This window comes from Rattus norvegicus, chromosome 19, assembly GCF_021556685.1.
Source record: "Rattus norvegicus strain SHRSP/BbbUtx chromosome 19, alternate assembly SHRSP_T2T, whole genome shotgun sequence".
NCBI lineage: Eukaryota > Metazoa > Chordata > Mammalia > Rodentia > Muridae > Rattus > Rattus norvegicus.
This window is the reverse complement of record NC_141552.1, coordinates 18,751,305-18,770,310: the sequence shown is the minus strand read 5'-3', so window position 1 is coordinate 18,770,310 and position 19,006 is coordinate 18,751,305. Positions and strand designations below refer to the sequence as shown.

Below are 19,006 nucleotides of genomic sequence, written 5' to 3'. Positions count from 1 at the left end.
TCCTTGAACAGGAATGAGAATGGTAGCCATTCTCCTAAGTCAGACCTCCAGGCAGTGCAAAGACAAACTAACACTGTATGACACCACTGAGGGCTGCAGTGTCACCAGTTATATAAAGACAGAAAGCAAGAAGGTTTACAGAGCCCCAGGGGTGACATGGAGGGGGGAGGTTGGAGGGTAGGTGTGTAAGTGGGACTGAGGCTCAGAGGAATCAGACATGGCTGCAGAATATGCATGTGGTTGCCTCCCATACCTGTGGGTGCTGCCTCCTCAGAAAGGCAAATACAGCAAAAGAAAGGACCAGAGGGGACAGGCTCTGACCTCCTGTAGACACACACAAATGACGTGACAGAATGTGCACACTGCTGCCTTGCTGCAGGAGCAGTTGAGCTTCCAGAAGGGTTGAAAGAGGCTGGAAGGGCTGAGCTTGGCACTGAGTTCAAGGACATAGCTTTAGGTCCTGGGGAACCTACGGTGCCCAGGCCCCATCCTGCTGATACTGAGGGACACAGCTGACATTCAGGGTGATGGCTGGGCTGGGCTGGGGAATAGGTGTCCACTCTCACCTGCTCCAGCTCGAAGGTGTGCTGGGTGAAGTAGGACTGCAACTGCTTTTTGGATTCATTGATGCAAATCTGCTCGAAGCTATTCTGTTCAAAGTCCTCAAATCTGAATATGGCCAAGACACCAATGGGCAAGCACTGGGAGACAAGGTTTGGTTATAGCCGGGGCCTCCTGGAAAGACTAGCCCTTCTGAGAGGAGTTGCAGCAGAGGGGGTGTGTTTTCCTGACCTGTTTGGTACCCAGTGTTTTTTGCCAAGGGTCCCTTTATTACTTCTTGATGGAACCAGGCCTGCACATATCCAGGAAACATTGGGGTGGAACCTGGGCTTGGTGCCCACATGCTGGCATCGCTGAGGGTGAAGCCTAGCCTATCACACTTCCAGACACCGAGTGCAGATGCCTGGGTTCCTATATAATGGCGGTTCTTACCCTTCCTAATCCTGTGTCTCTTTATTTCAGTTCCTCATGTTGTGATCCCAACATAAACTTATTGGAGAGCTACTTCATGAGTGTAACTTTGTTACTGTGAGGAACTGTAATGTAAATGTCTGGTGTGCAGGAGCTCTGCTGTAGAACCCACAGATTGAGAGCAGCTGCTGTAGAGGATGAGAGTCCTCTGCCAGCCCTGGTGTTTGCAGAGATCCCCTGGGTTCCTAGTCTCCATGGCTTTCCCAAGGACAGGGTTTATTCTCGGCCGTCTCAGGGCCCTGGACCTCACAGAAACATCCTCTCCCATGTCCTTCCTGTTGAGGAGAGCGTGGTTGGTCCTCAGCACAGACCAGTCAAACAGGGCGCTGTATAGACACTTGGCCAGGGGTCTCCTGCAGTTATGGCCTCTGGACAGAGGGGTTTCTTACCTGGGGTGGGGCAACCATGCCAGGTACAGGCAGTGATGCTCAGAGTCAAGACCTAGTTTTGTCTTATTTTCATAGACAAAGTTGCCCAGGCTGGCCTCGAACTTGCCGTGTAGCCAAGGATATTTAAACAACTGATCCTACTGCCTCTACCCCCCATGGCCTGGCATTGCAGATGAGTGTTACCAGAGCTGGCTTGTCACAGCTGCTGTACGGCTCTAAGTCAGGGGCCTCATGTGCAGGAGTGTTATGACTGTGCCATCCCCACCCCGCAACCAGGGTTTTCAGCTTTCTCCTGCTGAAGTCTGCTTAATCCTACCCTGGCCCCAGGACACAGCAGCTGTGGGAGACTCAAAGCCTGGGGCTTCAGCACAGCATGGGTACACAGCATGGCATGCAGCCTACACGGCTGTGAAAAAGCCAAGGAAGTGCTTCTCAGCTCACCTCCTGTAGGAGTGTCTAGTCCATCCTTCTCTCCATGGACGCAGACATCTGCTTCCAACTGCCCGACATGTCCCTCTGGTTTTCACTTTCCTGGATGCCATGTCAATGCCACCACACAGAGTGCTGCCTCTACTGGGGACACACACACAACCTCTCTGGGGGACATCTGAGCCAAGCAGGAATTGGGTGCACTGCAGAGAGGTCAAGTCATGTCGTGAAGTACCTTGTCCCACAAAGGCTCACTGTTCAGGGAGTTGACTGGAAAAGTAAGCTTATGCCCCTGGGCAGGGTCTCCATAGGGAGTGTCCCACACCCTGCTATCAGGTCTATTCCTGGTGCCATGCAAATTCAATTTGCAAGACCCAATGCTCTGGAAATGTCAAGAGCTAACGGAAATGTACCAGGAAGTGCACACCACAGCAAAGGGAGAGGATGGCACAGAGACCTATGCTATGGGTTAAGGGGCACGGAATGGCCACCTCGAGCACAGGAGTCAGTCACCTCTTTCACAAACAAGGCAAATGGTCAATGCTCTCAGCTCTGGGAGCCTAAAGGGCTCTGTGGCTCCTAAGCCCTGCAGCTGCAGCCAGAAGCAGCACTGAACAGGATGTAAATGCTGAGGATGGCAATGTCAATAAAACTTTATTTACAAAACCAAATTGGTGGTGGTGCTGGTAGTGGTGGTGGTGGTGGTGCTGGTGGTGGTGGTGGTGGTGGTGGTGGTGCTGGTGGTGGTGGTTGCGAACTGGTTCATTTCAAAGCATGCTGGAGTGGCATGGCCACTGAACATCAGGAAACACAGAAAGGAATGCGACCGGATGCAGGGCTCCCAACACCCTAGACGTCGACCTATGGCACTGGAACAGGGTCCCTGAAGGTAAGTCTGGACAGTCAGATAAGGTAAGTACATTTTATTACAAGGAAATGGGACAAGATAAACCTTCTCTTCATCTCGCTATGCTTACGCATCTTTAAGAGTGCAGGGAATTCATGTCTATCAGTCTGGTTTAGAAAAGTGTTTAGAGACAGCAAGAGTAAACTCCATGGTTCCCTGACGAGGGTTCCAGGGATTCTGATATCTGGGTCAAAGTGAAAGTTAAGGAGAAAAAGGCTGTCAGGCAGGGCAAAAAGATTCCAATTCCTGATCTCTTTGTGCTGTAATTTTTACTGTGTTCAAGGCCATGAATGCAGACAGGGTAATAACGAATACAGAACAAGAAGCTAGAGCTTCATTAAGACAAAACGAAAGTAAAAGTTTTGCCCTCTGCACCACTGCCTGAATCAGGTTTTTCTAAGTCTTTTCCCGAGGATGGCATGTTGACCATTATATTCACACGTTGATAATGATGAATTCACCTGCTTTTTCTTTTCCTATAACTAGGCCAGCGTAGATTCAAGGTGTGGCCCAACTGACTTATTATAAAGGATGATACTGGTTGGTTGAAAAAGGTAGTAGCTTTCTATGAACCATATATTAAGTTTTTATGTATATTAAAATTAACATTGGAAAGAACAATGGTAGGAGAGGAAGCTGGAGGACAACTGCTGCAAATGCTTGCTTTTGAAAATGCTAATGAAGAGTACAGGAGAGCATTATTACCTATAAAGGAGGCTGGGGATATTAATGCTTATATGAAGGCATGCAAGGGTATCTTTTCTGAAAATGGAAAGATGCATATTTGGCACGTATTGATCCAGATAGAGTTATTAAATTATATGTTTAAATACTCTTGAATATCCTACAGGCACTTTCGCTCAGGATGAGTTGCCTTTAGAATGGGTTTATATTAAATAAAACTTTAACCAAACATTAACAAATTATGAGGAACAAATTTCTTTAATTATTCAGCAAGGCATACAAAGACCTGTTACTTTGTGGGGATATGATTGTGCTGCTCTTGTTTTCCCATTACGCAAAGATAAAGTGGAATATTTAATGCAGATGTCTGAGGTTTTTCAATTAGCCATGATTTCTTACACTGGAAATATTGAATTTCATCCTCCCCATAGTAAATTGTGGGATTGCTTTAAAAAACAAAAAAAAATTTGATAAATACACTAATTTCTGTTGATCCATTACCATCAGACTTTACTGTGTTTACAGATGGCTCTAACACCAAGATGGCTTATTGGACCAAAGATTAATTTTGGGGACAAGAATCTTCTTTTGGGTCAGTACAACAAAATGAATTATTAGCGGTAATTAATGTATTCCAGGATTTTACTCATGATGTAAAAATATTATAGCTGAGTCTGCTTATGTTGTAGGAGTAGTACAGAATATTGCGACTGCTGTTGTTTCTACATCTAAGCCTATATTAAATGTTATTCTCACATATTAAAGGACTATTGTTATTATGAAACTCTAGAATATTCATTACACATACTAGATCACATTCAAAATTTCCAGAATCTTTAACACTTGGCAATCATATGGTAGATCAATTAGTGGCATTTGCTACCCAAGAAGAACACAGTCATAATCATGCCAATACAGGATATTTACATATTAAATATAAGCTTCCCTATTCTCAAGCCAAACAAATTATTGCTAATTGTCCTATGTGTCAGTCTTCATGTATAAAATGTGTTCCATCTCAAATTAATCCCAGAAGGATGCAACTTAATACATCGTGGCAGATGGATGGAACCCATATTTCTGAGTTTGGTCGCCTTTCACATATAGATGTAAGCATAGATAATTTTTCAAAATTTGTGTGGGCTACACCATTGCCAGGAGTACGCACTGCTCATGTTATACAGCATCTATTGGAAACTTTTGCTGTTATGGGACTGCCCTCTAAAATTAAAATTGATAATGGACCAACATATATTTCTTATCAATATAAACAATTTTGTCAACGATATCATATTGTACATATTACTGGTACAGAACACAATACACAAGGACAAGCTTTTGTTGAAAGAATTCACCATACCCTGAAATGACAAATTATAAAATTAAAAAGGGGGAAAAGAGATGGCCTTATGCAACCTGAATGGAGTTTGCAGACCAGTCCCAGAGCTATATTGGCACAAGCATTATACGTTATTAATTTTCTTAATTTACCACAAGGTGAAGTTATATCAAGAGCCGATAGACACTTTGTTGAACTTCCCCCCAGAAGGCATGGAACAGACAGTATGGATAAAAATTGCCTGGGATGCTGAATGGCAGGAAGGGACATCATTGTATGTAGGGGAGAGGGTTTTGTCTCATTACAGGATGGGAGACTATTCTGGTTACCCAGGAGATGGATCCAAGCACAGAATGATAAGAACTGCTCCCTACCCTCAAAGGAATCCAGTTAAACCAGCTACATTTTCTCCTGATGGATGTTCTCAGGAGATGAGGAGGTGTCCTCCATTACTGAGGCCCTGGCTTATCTTAGTGTCCACAAACAACAATGGATAAGGATCCGTGTAGTGACAACCCTATTACCTAAATGGGGTAAGGTGAAGCGATTAAGCACTGAAAGGAATAATTTTGTCCCCTTCAGGAAAGTCCTTTACTGCTGAGCACTTATTCTTAGCAATGTGTGTTTTACTCATGGTTTCTTCTGCTGCGGCCATGCCAGTTATCGGGCTTATATTGCTTATCATGATGAAATCCTACTACTTTTCTGTTAGTAAATATATGGATAATGACACAGAACATGATTGGAAGTTAATTCAAGCCTATTTAGAGGGTAATGAAAGTGCTTCAAAAGTAATTAATGCCTTGAAATATGATGTTCGAATGTCTTTTGGTAAACAGCTAGAAGATACTACCCCTATGGAAATAGCGAAATTATTGGCTGATCAATTGACAGGATTAGATCCCAAGGCTTGGTTTCAAAGGATTTTCCATAGCTTGGGAGGAGCTAGTTTTGCCATAATCTTATGTACATTATGTATTATGTTGCTTTATTTTTACATGACTAAACCCCTACAAGGACCTTTAGCTATGTTATGTAAAGTGTTACTTTAAAACAAAAGAAAAAAGAAGGAATTGTTAAGACATAGAGATGCAGCTCCCAGGCAGGGTCAAGAAAGGCCTGGTGACAGATTCAAGTAGGGGCTGGAATGCCGCCCTGGAGAAGAAAATGTTTTTCTCACTTGGCCTTAAATTATGTTCTGCTGTGTCCCATTTCTGTGGAAGTGGTTCTAACGCTCTCTTGGTAATGGTGAGTATATTTTGATTATAATAAGAGAGGTGATTTGTTATATGAATATTTTTAGAAGAAGCTTTTGTTTATTCGTTTTTCTTTGTTTAATCTTCCCTCATTCTTCCTGGTATCCTGGGAATAATGATCTTATGGTATCTTGACACAATGAAAATTGTAGTAATGCATATTCTTAGCTTAATAAGGATTAATAAAGCTTGCAACTGCGTGCAGTTTCTTCTGCCTTTGCTCTGCATCCCCTGTGTCCTGGGGTATGCGACCATACCCAGGGCCCCAACTCACTACACATTGACAATGGGTCACCCCACAAAACACAGAAGCATCTACCTTAGTCAAAAATGGACATTTTATTGAATGCATACACTAACACTGATTGATCACATCCATAGCTAAGATACTAGGGGCAGATCCGTGGCCCAAAATACATTCCTCTAAACCTATAAAGAAAGAAAGAAAGAAAGAAAGAAAGAAAGAAAGAAAGAAAGAAAGAAAGAAAGAAAGAAAGAAAGGAAGGAAGGAAGGAAGGAAGGAAGGAAGGAAGAAGAAAAAACACAAAAAACTTAAGCTTCTCATAGGAACTTCGCAGGAAGTGTTGTCTGGCGGTCAGTTCTGATTAGGCCATTTTAGATGAAACACTGCATAGTGACCCTTAATGTGATGGGCCCTATATAAAGCTTTTTGCAATATTGGAATTTTAACAAACCTCATCCAGAACATACAGCAGAGACAAGGATGTGATCACCATGTCCTTGCTCTCTATCAGGTTATTTTTCTGTGTCCGTGATTGTCAGGCATAGAACAGCAACAATCTGAAATAGCTGGTAGACATGGAACAAAGTGGCTAAAACTATAGTTGTGGGTTGCACACCTCAACTGTCAATGGCTAATGCTGTCCTCAGAGACCTCGGAGGCCCCTCTTGTAAGACTATCTATTGGAAAGTGGAAGCAGGTTTATCTGAGCTCAAAGTGAACCTGGCCAGCCAGGGAGAGGGCAACATGGGATACTTGAGACCCTCCCTTAAACCAGCACAAAAACCAACCCTTCATTCAAAGCATCATCTATTAATTCTTTATTATTTACCACTTTCTCCCTACCAGCCTTTCAGTCTGGAATGGTAGAAAAGGACTGGGAATGTCCCTTCTATTCTAAGGACCTTGATCTCTCTTTCCTTAGGTCCACATTAAGAACACATGCAAATGGGTATCACCATCTGAACAACTTAGTATCATCTACTCAGTATATCTAGCCTAATACTGTTGTATGACAATCTCAACCTTCCCTGAGTTTCGCTGACCTAGCAAGAAGTATGAAGTACTGAGGCCACACCCCAGTGATCCTTTCAAGGGGTTAGAAGAAAGCCGTGAGAGATGCTGCACTTCTTTGTCCTTAGATTAAATCACATTGACACAATGTGGGTGGACTATTTAACCAGACATGTTTCTCCCAACCCCACCTTTCTGAGTTCAGACCATGGCAGAATTCATGCCCCACCACCCTAGATATTGAGTTTAGTGATATGTAATTATTATTTAAACCTATGTATTAAATTTTGTCATTTTGTTAATTTTTGTGGTTTTCACAGTCTTCTTTGATTAACTTTCCTAGTTTTATTAATTTATCCCCTGTGTTCTCTGGTGTTTTGTCCTTCCCTTCAAAGTAAAGTATTCCTTTTAGGATCCGCTACAGAGCTGTCTTACTGGTTACTCATATATTGTTAAATTTATTTTTAGTGTGCATTAGTCAGCACAGTAGCTGTGCAGCTGCCTGACCTCCATGGACCAGATCTACTTTCCAAACAATAAGGCTCAACTCTTACAGGCTATGTAGCATCTTGGCTGCTCTTTGTTCCCCTTGGACAGCCCTCAGGACCAGGCTCTCCTCTCCCTTAACCATGGCTGCTTTCCTCTTCCTCTCTCCTCTCCATCACACATGTTCTTCCTTTATTCTCTGGCAGCTTCTTCCTCCTTCTTCCCTCCTCATGATCCTCTCTAGCAAAGCCCTCAAAGCTCACCTCCCCCATCTGTCTGCTGTGCAGCTGTTGGCTGGTGGCTTCTTTATAATCACAGTTAACTGGGAGCAGGGTCATTTATTTGGGGTTAACCAGTCTTGAGTTCTACAAATTAGCATTAAAATACAAGCAGCATTAGGCCAATCCACTACAGGGATTTTTGTTTGTTTGGTTGGTTGGTTTGGTTTAATTTTCATTTAACTTTTTACTTGTTATTTTATTTTTGGCTATTTTTTATTAATTGGTTATTTTATTTATTTACATTTCAACTGTTGTCCTGCTTTCCACACTCCCCTCATCAAACCTTACATCCCATTTCTGCTCACCTTTGCCTATGTGACAGTGCTCCTGCACCCACACATATCCATTCCCACCTCACACCTCTAGGGTCTGCATTTGGTGGGGCTACAGACCTCACTTTGAACCATAGAGCATCCTTGCATACACTTTGGCTGGCAGTTTGGTCCCTGGGAGCTTGGGGATTAGGGAAAGAGGATCTGGTCAGATATTAAAGCCCATGATTGCTGCATTCTCTTCTTTTTCTGGTTATAGGTGAAATTATGTTTGTGTGCTTCTCTTTTCTTAAATTATTGAGAGAAGATTAATTTCTTGGTTTTTCTTGGGTATAGTTTAGTTTATTTTCTTGGAGTTTTCCTCCTATTAGCCTCTGTTGTGCTTTCTTACAGAAAAGAATTGTTTAAATTTGGTTTTGTCATGAAATATCCTGGTTCCTCCTTTTATGTTGATTGAGGATTATGCTGGATATAGGAGCCTGTGTCTGCATTACATCTGCCCAAGATTTTCTGACTTTTAGAATCTCTGTTGAGAAGTCTGGTGTAATTCAGATATGTCTGAATTTATTTGTTACTAGATATTTATACCTTACCCCTTTTAATGTTCTTTCTTGATCTGTGCATTTAGCATTTTAATTATTATGTGAATGGAGGAATTTTTCTGGTACAATTAGTTTGATGTTCTATAGGCTTGTTGTACCTTTATGGCCTTTTCTTTCTTTACCTTATGGAAGTTTGCTGCTATGATTTGTTGAAGGTGTTTACTGGATCTATGAACTAGAAATCTTAATTCTCTTCTCTATCTATTATCCTTAGGTTTCAACATTTAATTGTCTCCTGAAAATCATGGATGTTTTGGATTCAATAAATTATACATGTTTATCTGAGATGGGTGTTTTGTGCTTTGTGGGATGACCTCCTTGACCCCAGGCTGCATGAAGAATCTCAGTTGACAATGGAGACATAAATTATAAGTATGTGTAGCAAGACCCAGGCCTCTTCCAGGTTCTTAGATATTAACTGAGAACCTCAAATACAGTAGTAATGTGATAGTGTGGTGTGAATCTAGTTACTATTCTCTATTTTGATATAGATGACTCTTTTTGTGTCATGGTCAGCTTATAATGACTAGAAGACCTAAGCTTGAGAATAACCAAAGACTACATTGCTTCTCTAGCAGCTGAGCTTTTAAAAGTCCTGGTGTGACAGCAACTGTTGGTGGACATTCTGGATTATTCCTTCTGTACTTTAACTCTCTGTGTCACTTCCACCATCAGTAAGTTAGTTCAATTCCATAAATTGGAAATCCATCACCTGGAAGAAACACTCTTTTTTTTTTTAAAGATTTATTTATTTATTTATTATATACAAGTACACCGTGACTGTCTTCAGATACACCAGAAGAGGGCATCAGATCTCATTACAGATGGTTGTGAGCCACCATGTTGTTGCTGGGATTTGAACTCAGGACCTCTGGAAGAGCTGTCAGTGCTCTTAACCACTAAGCCAACTCTTTAGCCCAAGAAATACATTCTGAATATGATCTGAGATTGGCCATGGAAAAAGGGTAGCTTGAACTGTCCCACCTAGTTTCTGGGCCTGCACAGGCCTGCTCTCCAAAAGAAACCTGTGTTCACAGCTGTTGGCTGGCTAAGAAAGTTTTCACGAGACGTGATACACAGCCCTCGGTCTTCTGCTTCAGTCATCTGCACAATTTTTCCCGGACGATATCCTCATACCTCCAGCAGGCGGGTGATGAAGCTGTCCACTCTCAGCTCCCCTTCAGCCATCTTGTGGGCACTAGACTCTCCTCCCTGCAGCAGGAACAAGGGCTTCTCCATGGTGGCTGCAGCAGCAGTGGTGGTTTGGCATTCTCACCTAGGAGGCCCTATGCCTTTCTACCCCAGTTCCAACTCACCTCAGGCCCGGGCCTTCCCCCCATCCACTTCCCATGGAGCAGGGAGAGCAGCACCCACTAGAAATAAAAGGGAAGCCCTTGGTCCTGCCAAGAGTGAACCCCCAGTGAAGGGATTGTTGGGGGGAGGGTGGTAATGGGAGGAGGGTGGGGAGGGGAACACCCATATAAAAGGAGAGGGGGAGGGTTTAGGGGGATGTTTGCATGGAAACCCTGAAAGGTAATAACAATTGAACTGTAAATAAGAAATACCCAATTTAATAAAGATGGAGAAAAAAATAGAAAGAAAAGGCACACATTTAAAACAGAAGAATATGGACCCTAATTTTAAACCACAGCTCTGTCAATTAACTATACCTTTAAGGAAGCTCAGAAAAGCAGGCCAAACAATTAATATTTTCTCGGTTTAAGTAAATAATAATGTCCGCTTCTTGCTATTGTGGAGGGAATTAAATAGATAATATGTAATCATGGAAGTTTTGAAGTTCCATCCATTTTTCTGTTCATTAAATCAATCTTACTCATTTCATTGATCAAATATGTATGTTTTCCGTTTCACAGTTATATGTATAATAAAACCAGTATAAAAACCTTCAGAATATTCAGTTATTATAGATATTTGTCATTTCTTACAGAGGGCAACTATGATTGGCTACACCCAATTCTATAAAAAACAAAACTCAGGAAACCTGGCCCTGGGCAGCAATGAATCAAGAAATATCTAGGATGGTGGGGCATGAATTCTGCCAAGCAATGACCTCAGATAGGTGGGGTTGTGAGGAAGATGTATGGTTGAATATCCCAATAGATTCACGTTGTATCATCTTGATTTAATCGAAGGACAAAGAAGTGCAGTATCTCTGATGGCTTTCTTCTAACCCCTTGAAAGGTTCACTGGGGATTGACCATAGAACTTCATTCTTCTTGCTGGAGCAGCAACACTCAGGGAAGCTTGAGATTGCCATACGCACAGTATTAGGCTAGAAATGCTGAGTAGGTGATACTAAGTTGTTCAGATGGTCATACCCATTTCATTTGTTCTTAACGTGGACCTAAGGAAAGACAGATCGAGGTCCTTAGAATACAAAGATCATTTGCAGTTCTTTTCTACCTTTCCTGAATGAAAGACTGGTTGGCAGAGAATGGTAAAAATTCAAGAATTGGTAGATGATGCTTTGAATGGAGGGTGGGTTTCAGTGCTGGTTTTAGACAAGTTCTCAATTACCCCATCTTGTTCTCTACGTTGCTTGTCACGTTCACTTTGAGCTCAAATAAAGCTGCTTCTACTTTCCAACAGGTAGTCTTACAAAGGGGCCTCCAAGGACTGTGAGGACAGCATTAGCCAATGAGAACTGAGGTGTGTAACCCACAACTATAGCTTTATCTGAAAGACCCTCAGACACAGGAGACTCTCGCTCCAGTCCTGAGGACAATCACCACCCCATGAACACACAGGACTCAGTCTTGATGTAAAAACAAGAGGTTTACTTTGGGATACCAATGCACTGGGGCTCGACACGGTCCTCACACAGGAGGGATGTGAGGAGCCTCAAACAACAGAAATATACAGCTTAAATAGTCAGTTAAGATTACACAGTTTCCTTAGCTCAGCTATTTCGTGCCAAGGATAACTAGGCAGATCTTTCTCGTCCTGGAATTCCTGGGATAAGGCCGTACCACATCAATGCAGCCATTTCAGTACGAAGGACTTCTAACTTGATATATGTTTTCTTATCCTGGGGTTCCCAGGACAAGGACCAAGGATATCTGTCTTGGCAGGTGTTTCTCTTCTGGAGTTCCCAGGACAAGGCTATAGCTATGTCAGCCTATAGCACAGCTGCATTCAGTACCAAGGACATCTCACTTCTATAGTGGTCAGTCAGCTTCCCAGAGATGTTTCCTGTCTTGTAATTGCCCTGCAGTAAATATGTTCTGTACCCTCTGTTCTTATGGTCCGGCAGCTTCCTAGAGAGTGGGTGGGAATGTGCTTTCTGTACTTTCTATTCTATTGTCTAATGTGTAGGGGCTAAGCGAGGGCCAGCTTAAAAGATTCTCATTCGTAAGAAATGGCTGTACTGATATCAAACGGGGATCTTTCATATCCACTTTCTTCCAAGTCTACCAGCCACCTCAGATTGTTGCTGTAATATGCCTGACAATCAAGGACATAGAAAAATAACTTGATACACAGCAAGGACATGGCAATCATATCCTGTGTTGTTATGTATGTTCTGGATGAGGTTGGTTAAAATGACAATATTGCACAAAGCTTTATATAGGACCCATCAAATTAAGGGTCACTATGCACTGTCATAGCTAAAATGGCCTGGTCAGAAGTGACCACTGGATCACTCTTCTGTAACTTCACATGAAAGGCTTGTGCTTTTTGTGTTTTTTTTTATTTTTCTGTTTTTTCTTTCTTATTTATTTATTTATTTATTTATTTATATATTGTTTTATATGTTGTCAGGAAGATAGTTCAAGTCATGGATCTGCCCCCAAAATCTGAGCTTTGCTACTAATACTGTAAACAGTATTAGTGTATGCATTCAATAAAATAACTTGTTTTTTTTTTAAGTAGGATAGATGCGTTTGTGTTTTGTGGGGTGATCCATGAAACAGGAGTGAAGATGCTTGTTTCTTACTCTGTCCACTGAGTTATGTCTCCAGGCTTGTCCTACTCCTTTGGCTGCACCCCCCCCCCACACACACATCTGCTGACTGTTTTATTTTTCAGATGAAATCATATGTTATAGCTTAGAGAGGCCTGTAAGCAATCCTGCTTTGGTAACTTAGGTGCAGAGAGGAGAGCCCCACACTCAGCCTGAGGGTGCATTCCCTGGTGGATCCAATATTTCAGTTTCCTCTGCTAACAGATCACCACATTGTTGCCAAGACCATAATGAATGCAATTCTTTCTCCTAAGGAATCTGGTGGCAACTGTCAAATGTTAAGCACAAAGCTTCAGGTTGTACCTATAACACACACCCACATCGAAACCTATCCTACAGGCTATTTCTGGGTGTGATTTCATGCACCTGCACATGATGAGACAGGAGACCTCTTTGGCTACTTATAGGAACTGGTGTGATTTCTCAGTAATCTTTAATGGGTAATATTGCTGACTGAGGAGAATTTGAGGTAGGATGAAACATTTCTGTGCAGGGATTGGGGAGGAAGTACTCATTTAGATACATAGCAATGACTTCGGTTTTTCCAATCAAGCCTAGATTTGGCTTTGGAAGCATGTGGTGCTCAGTGGCTATGCCACAGGGAAGTCCCCTGAAAAGGGCACATCAGCTTTTGCTCAGTACAGGGAGAACATTAGCAGGGAGGCAAAGTCTGTTATCCATGACATCAGCCGTCCCTTCGTGGACATTCTATTGTCTCCTAGAGACTTCTTGGAATCCCTGTGATGTCACCAGTATCGTTGTGACAACCAATTCCCTACTTTTTCTCTTAGTGTCCAAAGGATATATCCACAGACATGTTTGCCCGTCTTTGTAGGCGCTTTGGGAGAGTTGATGTTGATAGAGAAGAGTCTAGAGTGAAGCAAACGAAACCTAAAGGTAATGATGGACACAGGACATGGGGAATGTGGAGTAAGTTCTGGGCAGTGTATGTTGAGCTTCCTGTCAGGGGTGTGTGTGGGGGTCTTCCGCTGGCCGTTTTAGTAATGGGCCACAACCACTGGAACATCTCCACAGATATTGAATTCCATGATTATCACAATTCCTGAAAGTCAAGGTTTTCACATCATTAGTTTCTCCATAACCACATGGAGGATATGGCAATGCCTATGCTATTATTCGGTGAACTTCTAGTCTTTACTTTTACAGTGCATTCGGTATATTAAATTGATATAATAACACCATCAGGAGTCATGGAGGGTATAACTTTTCTGAATTAAACAGGGCATCAATGTACTTCACTTTCATTGCTTCTTTAAATTCAGTGAATATCTGACAGTAGTAAGAGGGAGAGAACTGTGCTCCTGGCATGACCTTATATTCTTAGAACTCCTTTGACTACCTCTGGCTGACGGGGCCAATCTTACCTTCATATATTAGACGTTCTGTGTAGCAGATATTTTTCTAAAGTAGCCAAACTATATGGAGCAGGGAGAGAAAGAGCCTGTAACCTATTGGCACTTCTGGGGCATTTGTCATTTCAGTAGGGGGAATTAATAAGTCTGTTGACCATGTCCTCCCCCTACATGACTTTTTAATGCAAAGTTATTGGACTAGAGTAACAGTGTAGGATATCTGACTATCCCTGATCAATCAAGTCATTGTGGATGCTGAATTGATGATCTGACTTCTGAAACCAGAGGGGTGAGGGTCCTGAAACCAGGTTGTAGCCTGCGTACCTGATAATAATCCTGGAGAAGGCATCTCTCTGGTACTTGTAAGCCTGTGTGGGTGGGCATGGGGAACACCTGGCTGCTTACATCTCTTGGTCTCTATATAGTAGTGGGGGAACTGTGATCCACTTAGGATGCCTCTTACACATAGACCAAACTCCTTGCAGTGACACTGGCTTCCAAGCATGTTCTCCTGTTTGGACCTCACTGTGGTCTATGTATGCTCTATGCATTCGCCCCATGCGGGTTCACTTGTGTTCTTCTACCTACAGAGGCCTGCAGACAGACGTCATCCCCTGAAAATGTCCTAAACAAGGTGCAGGCCAACGAGGAAGAGGAGAGGCTGAATAGAGAACTGGAGCTAACTACCAAGGAGAGAAATGAGCTGACAGATCGCCTCCTTTATGTGACAGGTGGATCCATGAGCAAGAGGTATGCATTGCTCCAAACAAACGACCTTGTTCTAAACCTCATCTCCCATAGAGAGGAGATTCAGAACCTGAGCCTTACTGAGGAGTGAGATTGAAAATGGACTCTCTGATTCTGCCTGTTGAAAATCTGAACTTTCAATCTCAGTGAAGATTTCAGGGATAAAGTCACTGGAGCATGATTTCCCAGTGTACAATTGGAAAGCCCTTGACAGGTGGCAGCTTTGCAAGGTTCTAGGTGCTGTGAGTTTGTGGAGAGTGTTTGTACTTGCTAGGAAGGTGACTGAACGCTATCATCTCCTGGCAGCAGCCTTAGGTGACAGGTCCCACAGTGTTCATATCAATGCTTAAGTAGAAGGCCTGAGGCTCTGGCCTGCTCCTTCTTGTCTCTGTGCCTTACACTCTGAGACAGTAATGGTGCATGCATTTCTACTGATTCTCATTGTGCTCTTTCCATATTTGTCTCTCTTTCTCATTCTCTGAGTCTGTTTACTTTTCTTTTCTTTTTTTTTTTTTTTGGTTCTTTTTTTCGGAGCTGGAGACCTTAATTTTCTTTTCTTGTGGGTGTGCCCCAGTTTGTGTGTCTGTGTGTGCACAGCTTTGCATGCATATGCACAACCTTTATATGTTTCTCTATCCCTCCAGCTTTGGAATTTAGGGGTCTGTTTTTTGACCTCAGGATTTACCTTTATATTAGTTTCTTGGAGGTGTAAGTGCTTTATTTTGGAAGCCCCACTTTCAACAGCACAGTTCTTTGCCTGTGTAGTCACATTTGTATATACATTTGTATGCCTTTGGGCTGATTATAAGTTTGTGGCAATATCTGGTCTCATCTCCAGAATTATGTGTACTGTCTGCCTCTAGAATATTAGTTATTCGGCTTGTAGCATTCCACTTGTCAAAACAGGAAAAATGAAATCAGAGGTTTCTGGATGTGTGTGTGTGTGTGTGTGTGTGTGTGTGTGTGTGTGTGTGTGTGGTTGGGTAATCTCTGTGGCCTAGGCTCTTGACAGCATAACAGGTTTGAATGCAGATCCAGCCCTCCTGATTGAAAAAAGTGAGCCAGGGGACCCTTTATTTGGGTGCTTAGTTTCTGTTGTCCTGGGCACACAATTCCAAGTTTCTGAAGCTGAAGAAGATCCAAATATGAAGAATTCAGAAAGTGTCCTTCCAGGCTTGGGGTAGTACAGGACACAGCCTGAGTTCCTATAATCCTAAACCTCGATGTTCATTGGGTTCTATCTTCCTGGGGCCAGCCCCTACTTCAGGCCAAATCCATTTTATGAAAACTTGAAGATAAAGGAGAAAGAGGTCATGTCATTACTGCACAACTTAGACACAAAGAACATTGAACATCGTGAGAAATTTCAGGAGCTCAAGAAGGAGATTAACTTCTATCGGTAAGTACTGGTCAGAAGTGCCCATCACTTGTGGAATATCCATTGCTGCCTCTCTTTGTTCTGGACTGGAGAGCCTGTAGCTCTGGGTCCATGTCTTCTGCTGTTTAAATATCACTGTGCCGTGGGTCTTTTGGACTCAGATTCAGTTCCATAAGAGACTGTCAGTTATCACCACAGTGTCTATGCATCTTTAGAAGGCTCTGGATAGGACTACACTGATTCAGGCATCAGAGTGTTATTAGGCCAACCTGTGGGTCTGGGGTCATACCAGGTTTAACAAAGCTCAATGTGTGGACCACATGGTTTGCATGACCTCCCTTGGTTCTACTGTCCTCTTGTGGTTATTTGCCGCCTACTAATTGATGTTGCCCCGATGCATTGGGCTCTCATGGGTAGTTGTAGATCCCTTGTTCTTTTGGAGAGACATGGACTCTTATTGGGGCTTGGGTCACAGAAACAATTTATTCTTCCCTGGATTGGCCGTTTGCTGTTTGGGCAGCAGCCTTACATGTATGGAGATGTATTCTATGAAGTCTTTATGGGTATCTGGGTCCTGGTGGAGTTTGTGGGATTTGGCAGTTGGAATGGGAGGAAGAGGCTTCAGGATCTTACTATGCAGAGTGTGTTTCCAGCAACCTGCACAGCCGGCTCCTGATGGACCAGGCATGTATGAAGAAGAAGTTGGTCACATTGAAGCAGGAGAGCAAGGAGTTACAGCGATATTTGTTTGAGTTGAACCCGAATGCTGAAGACGAACAGGAGAAGACCAGCAACCTCCAGACCCAGCAAAATGTGGTAGGAACAAGCAGCTGAGTCAGATTAACAATGTCTGATACCATTTGCCTATTGGATACATCTTTGCTTCCCCTATCATCTTTCTAATCTCCCCACACCCAATCAGTCACCTACCTCATGTGATAGAGTTATTCATTGCTCTGTCTATGCACAAGTATTCTGGGATGTTAACCACTCTTCAGAAACTGAATTATGGGCAAATACACTTATCTGCCCTTTTTGTAACTGCAGGCCAGAAATGGTGACAGAGGAATAACATATCACATGACTGCATCTCCCTGTCATAGATTGGATGCTATGAAGAGTTTTCAACGAGTTCTTGGTCGTGTGACAAAGGTCATACAGGGGTCATGTGATGGTTGGAAGCACCTTGTAGGGATAAGAACCAAGTGCAAATGGCAAATGAGTCCTGGTCATTGGCTTTGATCTCAGTATCATGTGGCCTTCTCCTTTCTTCCTGCAACCCAGTTAGGTCTCTTCTCCTTTCCCCGTTCTTGGTTTTCACTGGTAGAAGTCTGAGGAGCAGCTTGTTATCCCACAGTACTGTGAGGGTTGTTGGTGACTTTCCCCAGGCTGCAGAGATATCAGCAATGATTTCAGTGAAAAGATCAGTGCTGTCTGTCCAATGCAGCTGAAGGGACAGAAAGCAGCAACTTCACAGCTGGTATGCATGTCCCCACCAAATCAGTGTCTTAATAGCTGCCTTCTCCTCCCAGGTCTCAGGAACTGCAGGAGACATGGAATAGGACAGATCCCAGGAAGACAGCCCCCTGAAGAGTGAGTTTCTCTGTCAGGAGTTCCCTGCTGACGACAATCCTCAACAGTCAAAGACTTTTTTGGGGAGAATATTCTTCTTCTCAGTTAATTTCCTCATTGTATAGAGACCCTAAATTTATGTATCCATATGCCAGCCTGTCTCATTGAGGTCTTTCTCCTCTCTCATACAGATAACACCATTTGAGAGACATCTGAGGGGACTGCCTTGACATCTCATGTCCTAGAGGAGAAACAGCACTACAACTGTGTTTCTAAATGTTCATTAAGAAAATGCTGTTAAGAAATGTTTTTGGTTATGATTTTCATTGAAGTTTTCTTTTTGTTATATCATAGTTATATATTCTTGTAACTGTTTTTCATTTTTTATACCATTTTAGTTGTTCATTTTATGCCTGTTTTTTGTAAATTGTATTCCTTATGAATAAAAATTGATTTGTAACTCTTGACTCTTAAGACCATCTTATTCAAGGGTCCTTTCCCCTCCTGTAGACTTAGAACTGACAGCTGGATATGGATCTTTGCATGGTCCAGGCAGCATGAGTAAATAGGGAATTTAAAGCCACCAAGGTGTACACAGGGTGATAGTGTCTTTTGTGTGGATAATGTGACTTTTTTTATGGACACACACTTTATGATGTAATCACTGACATACTGTATCCATGCTGTCATGTGTTCTGCTCATCCTAATCTATATCAGTCTACAACACACATTCCTTATTGACTGATTGCCCAGATATTGAGTAACACACACTCATGCCTGTAGAGCTGCAGAAAAAATGACAACTTTCACAAAGGAATATAGAATAATCCTAATCAAGAACCATGTGCCTCGGTTTTTATTACAATACAGCATTAGTATTAAACCACAAAGATAATAACCATCAACGTCATTTTGGGAAATAGGTTTTTATAGGTGCTGTTTCACTTGATCATTCATATGCTGTGTTTTTTATTGTTGCTGATTATATTTATTTTTATCATTTAACTCAATGAATTTT

At 42.4% G+C, this 19,006-nt stretch overlaps 1 protein-coding gene across 18 annotated transcripts; it reads left to right on the top strand.

Moving 5' to 3' along the window:
- Positions 1-2,526: 2,526 nt before the first annotated feature.
- Positions 2,527-18,455, top strand: LOC147998977 (disks large homolog 5-like). 18 transcript variants are annotated; one of them, XM_087595653.1, is made up of 11 exons: positions 2,545-2,739; positions 3,244-3,311; positions 3,967-4,033; positions 9,147-9,304; positions 11,543-11,602; positions 13,709-13,814; positions 14,881-15,040; positions 16,293-16,436; positions 17,069-17,231; positions 17,948-18,008; positions 18,179-18,454. In XM_087595653.1, exons 5-10 carry the CDS (start codon positions 11,591-11,593, stop codon positions 17,975-17,977), a joined length of 615 nt encoding a protein of 204 aa, XP_087451779.1. In that variant the 5' UTR covers positions 2,545-2,739; positions 3,244-3,311; positions 3,967-4,033; positions 9,147-9,304; positions 11,543-11,590; the 3' UTR covers positions 17,978-18,008; positions 18,179-18,454. The 18 variants fall into 18 exon arrangements, with proteins under 18 accessions (XP_087451793.1, XP_087451789.1, XP_087451779.1 ...); XM_087595655.1 differs by lacking the exon at positions 3,244-3,311 and having other exon boundaries at positions 2,560-2,739; XM_087595654.1 differs by lacking the exon at positions 9,147-9,304 and having other exon boundaries at positions 2,560-2,739.
- The last annotated feature ends 551 nt before the right edge of the window (positions 18,456-19,006 follow it).

Coding starts and splice junctions, on each gene's coding strand:
- LOC147998977 (XM_087595652.1), top strand. CDS start 4,479: ATGCAACTTAATACATCGTGGCAGATGGATGGAACCCATATTTCTGAG. Junction 13,815..14,880: donor GAAGCAAACGAAACCTAAAG/GTAATGATGGAC, acceptor TTCTACCTACAG/AGGCCTGCAGACAGACGTCA. Junction 17,232..17,947: donor TCCAGACCCAGCAAAATGTG/GTAGGAACAAGC, acceptor TTCTCCTCCCAG/GTCTCAGGAACTGCAGGAGA.